Here is a 19,695-nt window from a genome sequence, read left to right on the forward strand (position 1 = left end):
ATAGGATATAGTTAAGTTCAACTTGGTCTAGTATAGAGTTAGGTTAGAGTTAGGTAAAGTGTGTTTCTTTACCGTTGTACATTTTGTAACTTACAATCCGACGGTCACGATATGTAGTGATCCGACGGTTCACTCTCACCTCGGTATTACCGACACTTGATCCGTGGCTTGACACCCGATTGGTCCATGAGTTCTATTTAAAGCGCATGGAGGGTCATTGTTCGGGTAATCCGTGCATGAGAGAAGCTTATGTAAATTTTCATTCTTTGATTAATAAATTGCCTGTAGTACCCACGTTGGGACAGGCCGTGGACTGTTTCCCTCCTTGCACTCTGAGGGTTTTAACCACGTCAAAAATACTGGTGTATTGATTTGAGATCTGGTTGTGAGCGGTGTCCTTTTGGTATTCTTTCTGTGGAACTTACCCTGTAAATTCCTACATCCCTCCTCTATAGAAATTAGCCATAAGGCTCCTTTCTCAAGTTAATTCATCCTCTTGTTGCAAGAGGAATTGGGGCACATATGGGAATCTGTATAGTTTGAAGAAGAGCATGCTTTAGCAATCCAAGGTAGAGACAATGGTGTATGTGCACACCAATCTTCATCTTATTTACAGGCAAAAGGATAAGTGGTTGAAGGGAACAACAAAGATGTGGGATGTCTTTCCTGATGATATGGGTTTGGACCGCAGTGTTGAGCCAGTGCTAGAACATATCACTTTTGATGATGGTGATACTCTTGAGGGGTCATCCTCCACACCAGCGAATGCAGACATTACATCAGATACAAAAGAGGAGGATCCAAAAGAGAGTAGTGGTAGTCATGCTAAATTTAATGTTGATGAGTTATAGCCTATGAGATTCTTCCATCCTGTTGCGACTATTTCTCGAAGACAGTTCTTGGCTGCGAAATTACGCTGAAAAACCAACTCAACCAATCTTTAGGTTCAAGTTAACCCTCGAGCTAGAGGGGGCTCCCTCAATATTACGAGGCCTTTTGTTGTTTACTATAACTGGATAGCAGCCTATGAAGCACAACGTCCAGATCTAGGATTTGTTGTATAGGTGGTTGTTGATGAGTCACAAATCCCTGCTCACAAACAAAACCCTCTCTTGCAGAAGCCTGATCCAAGTGCCAGCATTTAGCTATGACAGAAAAACATAGCTTGAAAGGTTTTGATGGAGGAATGGAGGAGAAATTAAATATCCTTCTTGGATGTCTAATTATCTGATTAAGAACTGAAACGTGTATAAGGATCTCTACAGCAAACAACAATACATTTAAGAATTTGTATAGAAGTAGCGATTTATTGATTTAGAGGGATCAGCGGTGACACATTGTCACCATGATCTACTCAGTAAAGAACATAACAATGCAGTAGGTTGTTAGGGAGGTTGATACTCAACCTAGCCTTGCCCAGTGTTTTATACAACCTCAAACATATGCAATAAAGATATGTCATATTGGAAGCACAAACATGTGAACAAGTTTTGTCATAAAACTGAAGCTAGAAACCTTCAATATTAAGTTTTAACTCTCTGTAACAGCAAACTTTACAAATAAATCTCAGAGTTTTGGCATCAAAAAGCAACCTCTTTTACATTACAAATCAAACATTATATAGGAAACATAATCCTGAACTATTACAATTTTCCTGGAATAAAATCCTAAAAGAGAAACTAAAAATAAATAATATTTCGATTTTGTTGCAGGAAACTTGAAACTATTGGAAAATTCTCTGCCTTCAATTCTGGAAATTGGTTTATTGATGCTGATTTTCCTGCCTGACATCTGTAGCTGATCCTTTGACTGTTGATCTTCCTCCTTCATATGCTAAAATCATGTCCACTGCTGGAGTATAAGAGTCAAATACATTATATGTGGAGCCAAATTTTATTTAATAGGTTTATTTATTAATTTTAGTTCAGTTTATTAATTTTATTTTTCATTTATTTTAACTCTGTGCAATTGATTTTATTAAATAGTAAAACTATAGTTCTATCATTGATTACAAATTATTAAAGTAATTGATCTAATCGTTATTATTATTTGTTAAAATAAAAATTTTAAATCTAATATTATTTTGAATCCCAATGTATAAATCTATGGTTAGAATTAATTGCAGGGGGGTCTGCCTACCGATATTTAAGGAAGCAGGGGGGTCCTTAATTTTTACCACTGGTTTTCACTGATTCTTATGTGGCATCCTTTCATGAATTGCAGAGCCTCCCGTCCATGGTTTTCAAAACAACTAGGGGGGGATTCACAAACAGCTTTCTTTGGCACATGGTTTGATAAAAATAATATTTTATTCCCCTTAAATTTTGGTGGGCTACAAAAATTAGCGAGCGGAGTTTTTTGAACTTTGACTTTTATTTTTGTTTTTACTTTCTTTTTACTTTTTTTTAATTATATATTTTTATTTAATTGACTTTTAATTCTAAATCTAATTAATTTGTTAACTTTAATTAATATCAATCATTCTATATATTTGTTAATTTAATTAATCTAAATTAATTATGTTTTATTATTTAATTAATAATTAACATTATCATTATATACATATATTCATTGATTTTTTTATTTTGATTTTTTTTTTATTTTATTTGAAATGTGGATTGAGACTTAATGTAGAAAATGGATTAAAAGGAGAAGAATATGCTACAACATATCCTAAGCTACGGTTCTAGTATCTACCTTGTTTTGTATTTGGTATTTTCCATTGGCATTCCCACATATACTATCAGTGACTCGGTGAGTCAAGACTCAGTATCCATGTAATACATTTTGATTTTGACGACTTAATGACAAAACTGCAGTTTATGGTTAATTGCTTGTGTTTGTCAATTTATTGTCATTGATGTAGTAGAAAGTGCTAGTCGTATCATTGATAAATTGCGATTGTATGTATAATGTATGATTGAATTTGTGTAATCAACATGTGAATAAGAATCTGTGATATATATATATATATATATATATATATCGTGTCATCTGTGTCATGTTCCAGGGGGTCGCCGTGTCATGTGTCAGATTCTTGTATTTTCATGTCTTCTGTGTCCTCGTGTCATGTGACTTACCAACTAAACAAAGAAAGGCCTCATGTTTGATGTGGAGTTATAGGCTCAGGAAATTGCCCTCCATCAAACCTTTATATTTTTCTAGTGAAAACCACAATCATTAGCAAAAGCCCGATCATATACTTCTGCATCTGCTCATGCACCAAGGCTGCATCAATTTGAACTGTTACTCATTAACACAATCCACTCCCGAGAGAGTGATTATCAATATTTGAATATTAAAAAGAGAGAGAGAGAGAAGATATGATATTATATTAATGTCCAGAAGCGACCAAAAGAGTAGCGCAATGAGGCTGGAAGAGATACAAGATAGACTTCAAGTCGATAAGTGGCCAAAAGCTGCCAATAACATCAGATAATTTTATTAATGTCCAACAAATGACCACAAAAGTAAGTCAATTGGAGTAAAAGATACATCCAATGTGATTACAGCACGGGAGTGCAAAAGCAAATCCTAGGTAATGCTGACTGCAAGATAAAGGAAGGTAAAGAAAAAGTGCATCATAGATAACTATCCAAGGTAATAACTAGGTCTAACTGACACCAAAAGAGATATATATATATATATATATATATATATAGCAGTATGATAGGTGCCGTAATACAAATCGATAGTATGATACTGGAGAACTGGACATCTTGATAGAGAGATCTAAGGATGATGTCAAGATCTCCAAGGCCTGATGGCTGAAGGCAAGGGAGGCGACAAGGGCACTGGCTCACTGTAGAAGTCCTTGGGCACCATGATGGGATCCCATTATACAATCCTGGGGCAACATAGGAGAGAAGAAGCCCTAATCTCCTAGCATTCAGGGCCAAACGAAAGAAACTCCACACATACACATATCCAACCAGCAGTGAAGACATAGGAAGTTGTGCACAATAAGATCACACATCACAAAATTATTTAGTCAACTTTCAGAATTCCAGTATCAATCTCATAAGCTGATGTGCATTCAGGATGACTGAAGTATGTGATGAGAATGAAAAGCATACAACACAAAAAAACTTATGCCATGAATGAGTCACCATAAAACAACTCTTTCAATTGGATGACAACTGAACCATTTTATCTCCATGTTCACTAGCACCATACAGCAGCTATGGTGTAGCATGGCACCAGGCAAACAGGGGCTGGTGCAATTAGCAAACAAGAATCTTAATATAAATTTGCAAATGGATTGAAATAATCACTGTCAGAAGGCTTTGCCACTTACGCTGTTCACTGGTTGCAGAGTCATCTGTGCATATACCTCATCAGTCTCTGCATCTGCCTGAAACAACCATGATATCAGATATGATACTCAGTCCTAGCATGTGCACCACTTTTGGAACAGTAGTAAATTCCTTAATTATTAGATTATAAAATTAACAGCACAGGCATCCTTACATGCAACGTGACATTGTGAAGTTGACACATCAACTGATAAGGAAGATTAGGATAATTTGGAATGTGTGTGTCAGCTACCTTCTGAGTAGAAGCTGCAACCTAGAGGCAGAAAAAAAAGGTCAGGTTAATTAGTAAACAATGGTTCAAATAGAAAAGACAAATTATGCTTGATTTTCCAATAATATTTTACTACAATGAATGTAATGCAGAACATCAGATAAACGCTTGAAAGGATAGCAATGAAGATGCTAAACTTTACAAGAGACAATACGAGAATGTTTTTGAAGATGCTAAACTTTTCAATATTGTGCTATGACCATTTTCTAGTAACCTAAACACAATAGAGCACACCAAGACTGTCTGGCATTGCTCCCTGACCCATGCCACCTGGACTCCCTACCATGCAACAGCAAGGGATCCTAGGAAGATCAAAACTGCTGCCACAGGCCAACTCAAAGATGCATAACTAAATTCTTTCCCTCTGCTACGAGTTCTTCAGCCCTAGATGTTATAAGTGGCTCTACTTGATCATCCTTTGCAAGTTTGCTCCAAGCACCATCAGCAGAGAGTTAATGCCACCCAGGATTACTCCCCAAAGGCTACCAGTCCATGCTCCTCTCTGAAGGGCATTATTTAGGAGGCACTTGGTGTTGACATCTGCACTGCTGATTCAGATGATAAGCAGGGTTAAATCCTATTGAGAATGATAGATCGAATAGGAACTCCTGCACATGCTCAGTGTGAACATTTGAAAAGTAGTTCAAGATATTGTTTAAAAATTTATTTTCAAAAAGTAATTCTAGTTATGGAAAAGTAATTCTATTTTGTAATTCATTTTAGTAAAAAAGTGAAAGTCTTATTTTTAGTAGTTGAGTCTAAATTGTACTTAGACCAGGAGTAATCTTAAAAAATAGAGTCTGCGCTAAAACTATGAAGGCAGGGCAAGGTAGAGAGAAAAGGAACACTGATTCTTCACAAATATGGTTTCATCCAAAGGTGAAGAGGAGGCCAAGGAAAGGAGAAAAAAGTGCAGCAATGAGAAGAGCAACCCGGCAGTAATTACAGGTTGCAGATCAATCTGTGCGGTGAATTTCATACAATCGTGCGGAGAATCCATAGAATCATAAGGACAGAGTCATACCGCATGTTTCTCAAACTTGCTTTGCAGTTCTCTCATTCAGCAGGTAGAAAACCTCATTATTGTGGTGTTGAGAAATCTAGAGACAGCTAGGTTAGGTGATTTCTCTTAATTTTATAACTGCTTGTGATGTCTTTTTACTTAACTTGATTAGCTTCTTCTTCAACTTGATTATTATTATGTTTTCCATCATCAAACAGCTACCAAACAATAAAGATCAATGAGACAAGAGGACTATCATTCCGGGCCAAAACCTCTCCTGTTGAGAGGAGAACCCACCAGAATTCTTTTCTTCTTATAGACTCTTCAAATGACGAATTCCAAGACCGAAGACCCTTGACAAAAACTGCTCCAAGACCAAAGTCAAACCTTCCTTTAATGAGCTTCTTTCCAGCAATTTCAACCATAGCAACTTCAACCCCAGCAGTTTCTTCTGCAACCTCAATTACTGCAGAAACCCTAGCTCTTGCGAGTGTGACAAGGATGGTGATTTCTTCCTTCCTTTTTCCTTCGTTTGACATGGTTCTTTCTTCTGTGGAACTCGGCTTGCAAAGTATGCCCTAACTTGACTTCTTTTGGCAATTCTGCAATTTGGTCTAGCTGTTGCAATAGGTGCCCTAATCTTCTCACACGTGAAAGATAATAGCCCAAAGACAATGCAAAAAAACTCCACTTCTTCTTCTTCTTCTTCTTTGTTAGGTATTTAGGCTCCTTTTTCGTCTTCTAAATCTTCCTGACAGCTGATTGGATGGTCTTCAAGTGAGGTCGATGTCGCTTATATATAGGCTTTACAAGGTGTTCGAATAGCCCTTCATGAGGCCAACTTGTTCTTTCATGTAGGTCGATTTGTTGTTGCTTGTTGACAAGGTCTTGGAGGGTCTTTTATGACTCAAATAAATTTATTTTACATAATACAAGATGCCCAAAGGGGTCTTACATGTATGACAATGACTCTTTTGACTTCATAATTCTATTACAAACCTAGAAGCACTCACTGGGTGCTTGACCTATAAATAAATTTATCTTGAGCATGAAACCCGTGCATCAAAAATGACAATAATAAATTTATTTTCTCTTTAATATCAAATATATGAAATCAAGATTACAATAGACATTATGAAGACCAAGCCTAGTTACATATTTCAACACTCCCTCTTAACTAGGGAGGTATTCATAATACATACATGGTACTTGGGCATTCTCATACTGAAGATTGTCATAAGAAGAGTTAGATTGGTAAACCATCTCATAAGCTATTAATTCATCTTATCTCATTGCATCTCATCATACCAACCAATATTTGTTGAAAAATGTGTAACTAGGTTCGGCCTTCATAAATATGAAATGTACTTTTGATTCTTGTAAATTGTAAAATGAAAGAAAATTATTATTATTAGTTTTGGAGCATGGGTTTCATTCTCAAGGTCTTTTATTTTATAGTTCAAGCACCCATTGAGTGCTTCTAGGGTTGGTCCGAGGTCAAGAAGTCAAAAGAGTCATTGTCATAAATTGAATACCCCATCGGGCAAATTGTAACTTGTAAAGAAACTTATTTTTGTCCTTAAAAGTATCAAAATACCCTCCAGGACCAAGTCAGCTTGGCAGCTAGCAAGTCGGCCTAATTTGAGAAGCAATGTCCACCTTGAGAAGCTTATATAAAGGAGGAAACTCGACCTCCTTGGATCACATTCATCACTCACTCATTCAAGCGAAGAAGGAAGAAGAAGAAGGCAACAAAGAAGGAAGAGGACGAAGGGGACTTATCTTTGGGCCATTTCTCTCTCACACGTGTGAAGGAAGGCTAGGGTTTATGCAGTTGATCTAGGGTTTTCTTCTACAGGTTCGATCTTGAAGACGAAAAGAAAAGAAGGTCAAGCAAAGATCACAAGAAGCCATCCTCAAGCTCCAGAAGGAAGGTAAAGCCAAGCGAAGGTCTAAGGAAGCCTTGGAAGGCCAAAAGAAGCTCATATAACAGCACTAGTTAAAAATCCATGTAAAAATATACAAGGCAACGGTTGATGGAACACGTATTCCAAGCTGAATGGCGGGCAAAACATCCTGGTGGGTGTTCACTTCGGTTTATTATGGCTAAAGAAAATTGGCAGAGGCAATGGCAAAGGCTTTGGAAAGGCAAGAGGCATTAATTGGCGTTTTATTTATGAAATAATGGAAATTAGGAGAGAGGGGAGGTGAAAGGTTGTGGTTGCATGTGAGGAGGAAATTGAAGGAAAATAATGCAAAATGAAGAAAATAGAGGCCCCATTAATAAAAAGGCTTCTAAGGATCAGTTGGTAAGATTTTGACAGGTTTTGGTGGGAGCTCTCTTCTATTCTCTCTCTCTCTCTCATACTCTTGGACACTTAAGAGTTTTCAAGGAGGACTCTTGGAGGAGTGTAGCATACTTGGAGTTTTGGAGCAAGAAGGCAATGGAAGAGCAGGAAAGCGCAAGAGGACATCAGGATTAGTAGCTACAGTGAGTTTTGCTTGCAGGTACCGAGTTGCATGTATGTTTCCCTCACTAGTTTTGGCATGCATGGCAAATGCATGTGGTTACTTGGTTATGATCTATCATTGGCATGGAGGATTGCCTGGATTGACAGTGGATTTGCCTAATCTTGCCATTTCCTGGATAGCCATGGTGTTGTGGGTTCTTTTGCTTTGTTTTCTAGTTGGTTCTCATGTTTCCTTTAGCTTGAGTTGAGTTATTAGTTCCTGGAACCTTGGTTGGAGAAACGCCTTGGAAGCCCTATAACAGCTTGGGTTGAGTTATTAGTCCTAGAGCCTTGGTTGGACAAACACTCTGGAGCCCTGTAACAACTTGGGTTGAGTTATTAGTCCTGGAGCCTTGGTTGGGCAAACGCTCTAGAGCTCTTGGTGGGTTGAATTACTAGTCTTGGAGCCTTGGTTGGACAAACACTTTGGAGCCCAACAATAGCCGTGGGTTGAGTTACTAGTCCTGGAAGTCAGGTTGGAACAAACACTCTGGATCCCTCGATAGTTTGGGTAGAGACCAATCTGGTGATGGTTTTGTGATGTTCGACCGTGAGGTGGAATCACTGTTTGATGAGTTGATCTGGTTGGCCTCTAGAAGCCCTGGATGGTTTTGGATTGATGTGTTTTATGAGATCCCACATTCATGCTTTGAATATGCCACGGGGGTTAATGGCTGAGGAGAGATTTGGCTCAGCCATTCTACGGTCAGGTGGAACGTGGTAGTCCCATACCGGGTTGGCTTTTGCATCATTAATATGAGGTTATTTCTCCTTTTTATCTCATGAGTAATATACTGGTTTATATGTGGATTATAGGTCTAACGTATCCTTGGTATTTTTGTTGTTATTATGCTGGTTATGATCATGTATTATGACTGTAGCTATGTATAGCTCTCATCATGTTTTTATTTGTATATGAATGAACAATGTATCTATGGCCTAATAGATGAAACTATAGCTAAAGTGATAAGGAAACAATGCCTCATAGTGAATCTCAGATAAGTACGAGACCCCTGTGCTTAGATATGTCATTTACAACTGTAGATTGCATTGATCCCAAGTGTTTGACAAAATGTCAGTCTCGGTTGGGGATGGCCAGGCCTAGTTCTGGAGTTAGTTTTTGGTTTATTAATCTTGTCATCATGTGTTTAATGGATTCTGAAAGTACAACAAGTTTTGGGCAGTGGCCGGCATTCTAGGCTTGAAATGTGCTTTAAATTCCTTGAACTTTGGCACAGGTCTGCTAGAAATATTCCCTGGACGCAAGCATGCAGGCTTGTGGAAGCGTCTAGAGCTCTCTGGACGCTAGCATGCCCATAGCATGGGAGCGTCCAGAGGTTTAATAGCTTAAAAACTCAGTAGGACTCGAGGGCTGGTTAGCAAAAAGGTTGGGATGATTCTTAGGAGTCTTATTGGTGATGTTGAAGGTTTGTATGGTGTGTTTCCATCTGATCCACTTCCTTAACGTGACTTAGGAGGTCGAATCATATCATAGTAACTTCTCATCACATGTTTACCCCGATTGGCTGTTTACTTGGATAGATGTGGGAGGAGGGTGTTACAGCTCACATGTGTGGCAGCAACAACTGCAAGAGGGCCAAAAATTTCAAGTCTGTAGTGAAGGCCAAAATTCTGCAACTGGGGATCGAAGTTGTGCTATTGGAATAGATTTGACTAGGTTTGACTTGGACAAGGAAAGCACATCGTCCGGAAGAGTTGGACTTGGCCTTAGAGGGTATTGGTCTTGGTCTTAAGGCCTTGGAATTCATCAATTGAAGAATCTATAAGGAAGAGAAGAGATTTACGAGATTTCCTCTCAAGTGGAGAGGTTTTGGCCCTAGCTTGCAACATATATCATGTGTTCTTGTTCTTCTTGTTTTATAGTTGTTTGATGATATAAAATATAGTAATAAGTAAAGAAGCTAATAATTAAGAAAAAAGTAAAAAGACATCACAAGCAGTTATCAAGAAAAGAGAAATCACTCTAATCATTTCCCTATAGATTTCTCAACGATATTGTCACGTAGCAAGGCCTTGACTAACAACTCTATCTATCCAGAAGATCAGAGCACAATGTTGGCGAGACAATGACTGATAAACACCATCATCATTGTCTCTCAAGGCACATACCCCACCTAGATGTTCACAAGGTGTGTCCTTCTAGCCTTAGGGAGACCAAGCCCCAAATGAAGACCCACCTGCAATCCTGCATAAGATCCAATGCGTCCCCTTGCCCTCCAATACAACAAATCATTAGAATAATCAAGTAAAAGAGCTTATAAGTAATGGAATCAATGGGGCACTTCATGGTGGCATGACCTTCCATAGTGGGCTTTGGCATGTACAAATGTCTCCAAGCTCAATAAGGGGATTAACCAAGGATCCTATTAGGTGGTTTCATCTTTAAAAGTGGAGACATGTCCATGGTACATCCCTCAAGTGGTAGGTGGCAAATGATAAAGTAATGGAACGGAGTGGGGATCGGGGGAATCATCCAGACCACATGTTATGGTATAAGGGTAGCTATAATAAGGGAAGCCCACACCTAGGCATATGAGTGTAGGAGGGAGCAAATCGTGGTACATGAGTACTCCGGCCTTTGTTTTTCTACCCTTATTCATATGCCTTTTGCTTTTGATTGATTTTTTTCATAACTGCTTGGGGTTCTAGGGGATGAGAGCATGTTATGTAATATATAGCAGTGGATACCCCCTTAAAGTGGGGCAGTTCATCCCCACCAGAAGTTGGGACAATCATGGGTTCCTTAATGATGGAGGGGGGGCTCATCTAGGGCCCATAGGAACTAGGGTGATGGCCATGGATAAGGGGCAGAGCTCATGCTTGGCTTTTTCCCACGTGCTAAATTTATATGTCTTGGTGATCTTTTGCATTTTGTGGTACATTTCATGTTGAGAGTGGCGAAACTATGCTTTTTCTTTTCTTTTTAGCTGCATCAACCTCCAGGCATCGTTCCAGACCTCACCTAAGGTGTGGACAAGGGGAGAAGGCTAACCCTATGTGGACCCAATGAACACGTGGACCCGGATGGGAAAAGAGATAAATGGGAGGCTAAAATGAGTGGAAGGGAGTGAATGTATATCATGATGAAAAGCGGGACCACGTAACCAAAATTAGGATTTCTCATGTAGTGCCAACCCTAAAGCTAATGTCCAATAAAGGAGATCCCACGGGACTAGAATACAAGGCTAACCCTGAGATTAGGCAATGGAGACAAGAGTACAAACCTAGGCCACTCTTTCCGCCAAATCCCCCCATCAATCCATGCCCCAAAGTGCCATCGAGCTATCTGGTGGCTGCAACGAGTTGTTGTCTGTCGGTTGAGGACCATCTAGGAGATAAAATTTCTCCTATATACACTACCCACAGGTGTTGGGTAACATGCAGACTTGTTGTTGCTTGTTTGACAAGGCCTCGGAGGGTCTTTTATGACTCAAATAATTTTTTTTACATAATACAGGATGCCCAAAGGGGTCTTACATGTATGACAACAACTATTTTGACTTCATAATTCTATGACAAACCTAGAAGCACTCAATATGGGTGCTTGACCTATAAATAAATTTATCTTGAGCATGAAACCCATGCATCAAGAATGACAATAATAAATTTATTTTCTCTTTAATATCAAATATATAAAATCATGATTACATCAGACATTATGAAAACCAAACCTAGTTACATATTTCAACATGTCTCCTAGTATGCTTTGAATCATTAATGATAAACTGATCTGAAGAGTAAATTTCATGTTTCATGTTTTATGCTTCCATTTCCTAGCCATCTATGTGATTGATGCATGCTTAGATTTTTCATTTCTATTATTGAGTAAATTCAAGATCTGATTTATTTAATAAAGAAGCATAAGGCAGGAAACACATAAGATTTGGAAAATTTACATGGTATGAGAGCTACTCTAATGATGCATGAAATCTTTTGAGTGCTCAATAACATATATTGATTTATAAAAAAATGAGTGAATAATGAATGAGAATGGTGTTACAATGAATGGGGCCCAGGTTAATATAGCCTAAGGTACCCTTACGAATAGTCATGACTATTTAGACATGACCTTTTAATTAATATTCATTATATTTAATTAATTTTATTGTTAATTTCACTATTTATTTAATTATTTATTTTATATATAACATTGCCTACCCCTTCAAAGAATGTGTTGGCTTCAAGGCAATCCCAAGTAAATTTGTCTTTCCTTGTGTTTCATCTTGATTGTAGATTTGAGATTATTTAGGCGGCTAGTTAGTGGCAAAAACAAGGGATTTGCAACTTCTCTTTGCAAAATATTTTGGCTTGCGGAGCCATATAACTTGTAGCTCGTTCCTTGCCATTTGAATTCCATGAATTACTCCAACAAATTTGTGGCATAGGTTCGTAATTACATTAACCATTCAACTCCTAACACCAAATATGTATTTCAAAATTTTGTATATGTACCAAAGCTTTATGGGATTGTCGGCCCCTTCAATCAGTTGACCTTCAACAATTGTAACCATGAGATCCTTCACGAGGTATGCAAACATATTTAGTTGTCTTGCGAGATTAATGTCCACGAAATTATGGGTAATCCCATAACCCACTAATATTGTGATATTTTTCCTTTTAGGCTTCCTTTAAGCTTTAGGGTATTTGGTTTCCTTTTTCTATAATTCCCTAACTTTTGTGGATAGTACCCTTCTTCTTCAAATAAGGTAGCATATATCATACTATATAGGTAGTTGTATGTCTTCTACTTGGAATAAATCCTTTTACTTATCTACTTTATAAGTTTGTTTGATGTAGGTGATTGATGCTAATGACACCTTTGATAAGTCTTCATCTTCATCGGTGTCCATAATGTCTTCTTCAGAGTCAACTTGCACTCCCTTCGCATCTATAAGTTTGCAATGATATGTGTGGTTAGTTGCACATTTATGACCCTTGGCCCACCTTTTACCACATCCATGGCAATTGTTTTCTTTTTTTCCCCTTATGAATTGCTACAAGAGGAGTCAAAGTCTTTTGCGGCTTCATATCTATAAGATTTTTGGGTCATGCATTTGTGTCCTAGTGTCCATTTATCTCCAAAAAACCTACTATTGCTTTCTTTTCCTCATGAATAATTCTTATTGAATAACGACAACCTTTTAAGTTGCTTCTTTGCAGCTTTTTCTTTATGGATTTCCTTTTCCATAGTTGTAATATCATATAGCTTTAACTCATTTTGGATGTGTCTAGTGGTGTAAGATGAACTAAACATCCTATTGACAATCCAAGTACTCCTGCAGCTAGTGCTTCCCATTCATGTGTAAATTCTTCCAAATTTCCTTTGTTGTAGCCGAGTGAGTTATGTGAAAAAAATATTCTTTTTTGATAACCTGAAATCATTTAAAGAATTCATCTTTAAATTTATAGCAATTTATTGAATATCCTAATTTTTCCACCATATGTACCAATTAAATGTGTCTCCTTCCAATTGCATGGATGCATATCTGATTTTTTCATGGTCATTAGAAATACAATAGATTTCAAAATATTCATCTACTTTGTTAAGCATGGCCACACCTTGTTTTTTCATTCCCCACATTTTTCTCTTGGTGGATATGTAAATACTAGTTGGCTATATGGTGGGAATTGGCTATGAATCGTCATGACATAAGGACTTGTATTTAATTGTGGGTGTGGTGTGTTAGGTGGGCTTGAAGGTATATTTATTTGTGGGTTTTGCATGGTAGACGAGCTTAGTGGGTTTGAAGCATCTGAAGAATTTTGTTGTGGACTGGCAGTGTTTTGCCACTTGGCAATGTTCGTTATGAGACTCTCTAACATAGTGAAATGATCTTTTAAATCAACATGAATTTTGTCAACCAAGCTCTTTAGTGTTGAAAATGTAACTAGGTCTGGTCTTCATTTATTGCACTGGGTCATGACTTGATGATGTACTTGTCAAAAGAAAATGTAATTATTAATGTACTTGTCAAAAGGAAAAAATAAAATATTATTATTGTGAATGGGTTTCTTGCCCATCTTGTTATGGTCCTAGGTCAAAGCACCCATTGAGTGCTCTAGGGGTCTTGTTGACAAGTCAAAGGGTCAAAGTCATGATGTACTAGCCCTTGGAGGGCTCATGTAACAAGAAAGAAAAATTATTAATGTATTTTGTGAAGTCTAGAAGCCTCCTAGTGGTAAGTCAACCAGTGAGCATCAAGTCGGCCTAGAGAGGCTAATTTGCTCATCTAAGAAGCCTATAAAAGGAGGAGCCTCTTCTCCTTTGTGACACACACTCAAGCAAAGTTATTTTCTCTCATCCAACGAGAAAGGGAGAGAGGCAATCTGATCCAGCAAAGGCATAAGAGGAGCGAAATTTTTGTGGAGAAAAAGGAAGAAGGCAGATCTGTGTCTCTTTGGTTCACATATGCGAGTTCCTTGGTGGAACTAGGGTTTCCACAGGAAATATTTTGCAAAGTTTTTGGTTGGGCTACTGGTTGGCTTACCACTTGGGTTTTGGCTTGGTCTTGGTCTTGGAAGTCTTTAGTGGACATATTCTATAAGAAGAGAGAAATTTTGGGTTTTCCCCTCTTAGGGTTTTGCCCTAGCTTAGGGCCTATTTCTGGGGTCTTTGTTTGCATTGTGATCTTCTTTATTGGCATTGTCTTGATGATAATAAACACAGCAAAATAATAATGATGATGGACTTATCACAAGAAATGTCAGTTCCAAACTCGGACCTGAAAACAAATAAAGAAACCTTTTTCTGTGTGCCCTAGTTTTCTCAACATTTAGCTCTACTTGATCTTGTTGTATGATATTATGATTTCGATTAATCTGTGATTCTAACAACACATGTTTATCGCTTAACTCCTAAGGTGCCTCATCCTTTTCATCACTTCAGTTTTTCCACCCCCCTTTTGACCAATCTTGTATTGAATTCACTCATATAGACAATATTCTAATACCGAAGCAGTGTTTCATTTAATTATGACAAAATTTAACTCACTATTTTTTATTCATTTTTTTGAAAAACAACATTGTATTAAAATATGATAATAATGTTATTATCTTTGTAAAAAAAAAGTATATGGTAGAAAATACCATGGGCCAATGGTTTACCAAAACCATAGGTTTGTAAACCACCAACCGTAAAATCAAAATTCACTTTTCCTTCTTTTTTAAGATTTTTTTGAAATCATATCTTTCCAATACCATGGGTTATGAAACCACGGGCTCTATTAACCACCAACAGTGAAATCAAAATTTACTCTTCCTTTTTTCTTTTTTATTTCTTTTTTTAATCCTATCTTTTCCAATACCATGGGTTTTTTAAACCACGAGCTTTGATACCAGATGATGCACAAAATCTTTCAATGCTCAAAAAAATATATTGATTTATAAAAGAATGAATCGATGATGAATGAGAATGGTGTTACAATGAATAAGGCCCTACTTAATATAGCCCAAGGTACCCTTATGAATAGTCATAACCATTTAGACATGACCTTTCAAAATTGATATTCATTATATTAAATTATTATTGTTATTAGTTTCACTATTTATTTATTATTTATTTTATATTTTTAACATTTGATTAAAAGACCAAAGAATAGTAGTTTATGTGCAAACTGGAGATGGCATCACCTAGCCTCAAGTTCAAGGATATACTGGATGGTGCCTCTTTTCTATCTTGGCAAGCCAAGGTTACTCTCCTGTTGGAAGAGAATGATCCATGGGACATCGTCAATATGCAATGACTCCACCATCAAATCCATAGCAGTTGACAGCCCACAACAAGTAGGTAAAATCCAAACAGACGAACATGGATGCCATTAAAGATCACTTGATCCCTCACATATCCTAGAAGAACAGTGCTAGGAGATGTTCGATACACTGATAAGCCTCTACCAAAGTGAGAACACTAACAGGAAGATGATCTTGTGGAACAAACTCATATCCATAGAGATGACAATATCCTACACCATTCCCAGTTACTTGATGAAAATCATACATATTTGTGATCAACTTACAATAGTCAAAGGGAAGGTGAAAGACACCAAGTTGGTAAACATGGCACTAAATGGATTCCCAGTTTCATGGAAACCATTTGGCCAATGTGTTTGTGCTTGTCAGAAACTTCCCAATGCTGAAAGATTGTGAGATGATTGTATTTAAGAGTTGACTCGAATGGAGTCAAAGGCTAGCAAGAAGGGTGGTAATGAGAACGTGTCCCTATTCAATTACACGAAGAAGGGCAAAGAACAAGTTCTAGTAAGGGTAAGGGAAAGAATGACACATGTTCTCTTGTCAAACCTCTTCTTAACTCCTCTTCCACCGAGATCTTCATTATTGCTTTGGTATTGAGATCTTCATCACTGCCTTAACATTGTTTCCTTTAATGAGCCTCTTATCACAGAGATATGACACTTTACTGCACTTTGATATGACACTGAGACAGAGGTACATATCACTGTAAGGTAGCATCTAGTTGTCCCTTTATCTTCCTTCGACTGATTCATCCGAGCCTCTTCATTGCCACTGTGATCCTAGCTTATGTCTCATCGTCACCTTAGACTTGTTGTCACTATGATCCGTGCTTCTAGAGGGATCCAATTCCCTTCAACATTCAATCACCCATACTATCTGAAATACAAAGAGACCTTTCTGTGGAGATCCAAAACTGTCTTGTTGTCTTATCCATCTAAAATATAGAGGGATCTGTATTCCCTTTGACTGTGATTACATCCGACCCATTTACTGCACCCATCTGAATCCTATCCAAATTCCTATCTGCCTTCTCCACTGAAAAACTCAGAGACATGTGAAGTTTGTTCTATGGTAATGCGAAGAGCCTAGCCTCCTATATATAGTGATTCGTCCATATGCCTATGAGCCGACTTGAGCTTTGAATAGATGTGTCTCCTTGAGTGAGCCGACATGAGTCATTATTTCATTTTGTAGGCCAACATAGGAAGAGGACTGTGTGCTTGTCGTTGGAGGGCTATTTAGACACATTATAGACTCAAATACATTGTTATATCCCCAAGAAGGGTTCTTCATACATGGCATAGACTCTTTGACTTTTAATGACCAATCCTAAGGCTCTCAATGGGAGCCATCTAAAATAAAATCACTTACTCATGAAACCATGAAGCAAGGCTTACAAAAATAATTTTATTTTCTTCATTACATTATTTATAAAAGTCACAATTACATGTCATTATGAAGACCAAACCTAGTTACACTTTTCAACATAACTTGCATTAATTCTTAGAAATACACTTAGCCATTTATCAAATGAATTCTAAAAAAAATATTTCTCAAAATTTCTTTCAAAAGCCTTGTATATTTGTACATTTGTAAATAATTTGTGAAATTCTTTTGTAAATTCTTTTGTCTAATTGGGGTTTTGGGGTTTTGAGAATTTTTTGTATATATTGGGGTTTTGGGCACTTGTGAATTTATTTTTACAGGTGTGATCAAGCAAGAAGAGCTCGAATAGAGCAAGATCTAGGCCCTTGAGGGAAAGATCTAGCCTCTAAAAAAAATTCCAAGACCAGCGATTGAAGGATTTGCAGTAAAATTCAGATCTGAAGCAAATTAATTTTTTTGAAGCAAGGATTTCAAGTTTCAATCCTCCCGGGCCCGGATCTAGCCTCTCCAAGACCAGCGTTTCACTCTCTAGCCCCTGCGTATTAACATTGGCAACTAGGGCCAAATTCCACTTTGGACAGCTCCGTTGGGAAAGATAATTGCAGCATTGAATTCCTCTTTTCAAGAGGACCAAAATCGATCTAAAGATCGTCAAAAAATTTGGATAAGTAGAAGTGGCATTTTGAATTTATTCTCCCACACGAAAATTATCAAGATCAACCTTATCTCTAAGTCAGCCCAATAAGTCCCAAAGACATGTCCCTTGACCCCCCTCGTTTCTTATATATTAAGGTGCCTCCATCTTCAATTGGGACATCATAGAGGTACGAAATTCTTCTGAAATAAGGTGTAGGTCTGAGGTTTGGATGTCCAAAAGCAAGAGCCGAGTTTGGGAAGAGAATCATTTATGTTTGGGTATCGTTTTCCTATTGAAGGAAGACCGCATTGACTGAGGCTTGTCGTAGCCTGTAAGGAGACTTGGAGGATTGTTTCAAGGATTGGTTAGGGCTGTGTTCCACAGACAGGAGACCAAAATCAATTTGTCTGGGCTCATTTATCTTCATAACAGGATTGAGACTGAGCAGAGACTGAACCGCACTTATCTAATGGTGTTTTTGGGGGCACATATGTATGGGTTTCCTCCTCTACTGACATCTGCACTCCTAATAGAAGGTACAAGTAGGTCGCAGTGCTTCCTTACCGAGATTCAGTATATGCTTTGTCTACCATTGTCCACTAATCAGGATAGATTGTGGCTACAGCATGCATATTTGATTGGGGTGCTTATTTGGCTTTTGAACAATGATCATGGTTATCACATTGACAAGTCAATATTGACATTGAATGTACTCTCTCATCCTTTGTTGAACATTTGATAATAATAATAAGAAGAATTGATCAAGAGTTTTCCCCATCTTGGGGTTTTCCCCTGGCTTGTGTCGTATCTTTGTGTTCACTTGTCTTAGCTTCTCTTCTGCGCTTGCATTTAATGTTCTTTCATTAGTTACTGTCATATGGTGATGGATAAAGTGATTGCTTATGGTCTAATAGATTTGTCAATGGGCTAATGAAGTAACCATCCTAAGAAAAGAACATGTTAAGCCAAAATTTAACATGGTATCAAAGGCTAGCAAGGACAAGCCCAAGCTAGAAGGTACAATATTTGCAAAAAGGGAAACTCTTTGTGGCACAACCTATGTGGAAATCTGAACCCATCACCTCTGTGCTTGAGAGCTAGAGCTACAATTTTTTTGAGGTATATTCCTTGTCCAAGATGAATTTTATACCACATGTCAACGATCTATGTTACCTTTGCAGCTTACAACTAAAGGTTGCTTGACCTCAGTCTCCATCACCTCAACAGCAACTTGTATATATCTAGAACATCTGGTTCTGTCCACATGTAATATATATGTTGATGATGATTAGAAGGTCTCTCGGCCTTCCTCAGAACAAGGTTTGATTGCATCTTCAGCCCTCCATTTCAGAGCTATATCACATACATTTAAGGTATGGTTGAAGATATCATTTCTGAAAATCGTGTGTTGATTTCGTGATGATTCTTTGCGGTCTTGTCCAAACAAACGAATCTAAAGCACAGGTCGAAGTTTGGGAGATAATATAATATGGGTTTAATGTTTTTTTCTATGGGTTTTGTTTTTTTTACCCTGAGAAAATTGAATAGGGTTTCGATCTTTCTCCTGACAACATTCTGAGGCCAAATTCTGAGCCTATTAACACAGATCTTTGTGACAATCATTTCAGACTTGCACTAAAGTTGATCCGATGATTGATTCTTAAAGTCGCTTTTTCAGTATGGAAGATATATAGAGATGTAACCGAGGTTTCAATCTATAAATGGCGTTGTTTCCATATCCACCGATACGTTGATCTACGTATTGCAAGTTGACCTGGTCTGTAAATGCATGAAATTTG

At 37.7% G+C, this 19,695-nt stretch overlaps 1 protein-coding gene across 4 annotated transcripts in view; it reads right to left on the reverse strand.

The window, feature by feature from the left end:
* Window positions 1–19,695, reverse strand: part of LOC149212442 (auxin response factor 19-like) — a 96,050-nt gene that overhangs the window by 64,191 nt on the left and 12,164 nt on the right. For all 4 annotated transcript variants that reach the window (XM_089391850.1, XM_089391851.1, XM_089391852.1 and 1 more), the window contains 2 exons: window positions 4,471–4,569; window positions 4,298–4,354 (listed from right to left, as the gene is read on the reverse strand). In XM_089391850.1, the coding sequence (XP_089247976.1) occupies window positions 4,298–4,354; window positions 4,471–4,569 (156 nt within the window). The remainder of the gene's footprint in view (window positions 1–4,297; window positions 4,355–4,470; window positions 4,570–19,695) is intronic.

This window comes from Pinus tabuliformis, chromosome 1_1 (assembly GCF_031772625.1).
Source record: "Pinus tabuliformis cultivar Carrire ecotype Pingquan chromosome 1_1, CPIR1, whole genome shotgun sequence".
Taxonomy (NCBI): Eukaryota; Viridiplantae; Streptophyta; class Pinopsida; order Pinales; family Pinaceae; genus Pinus; species Pinus tabuliformis.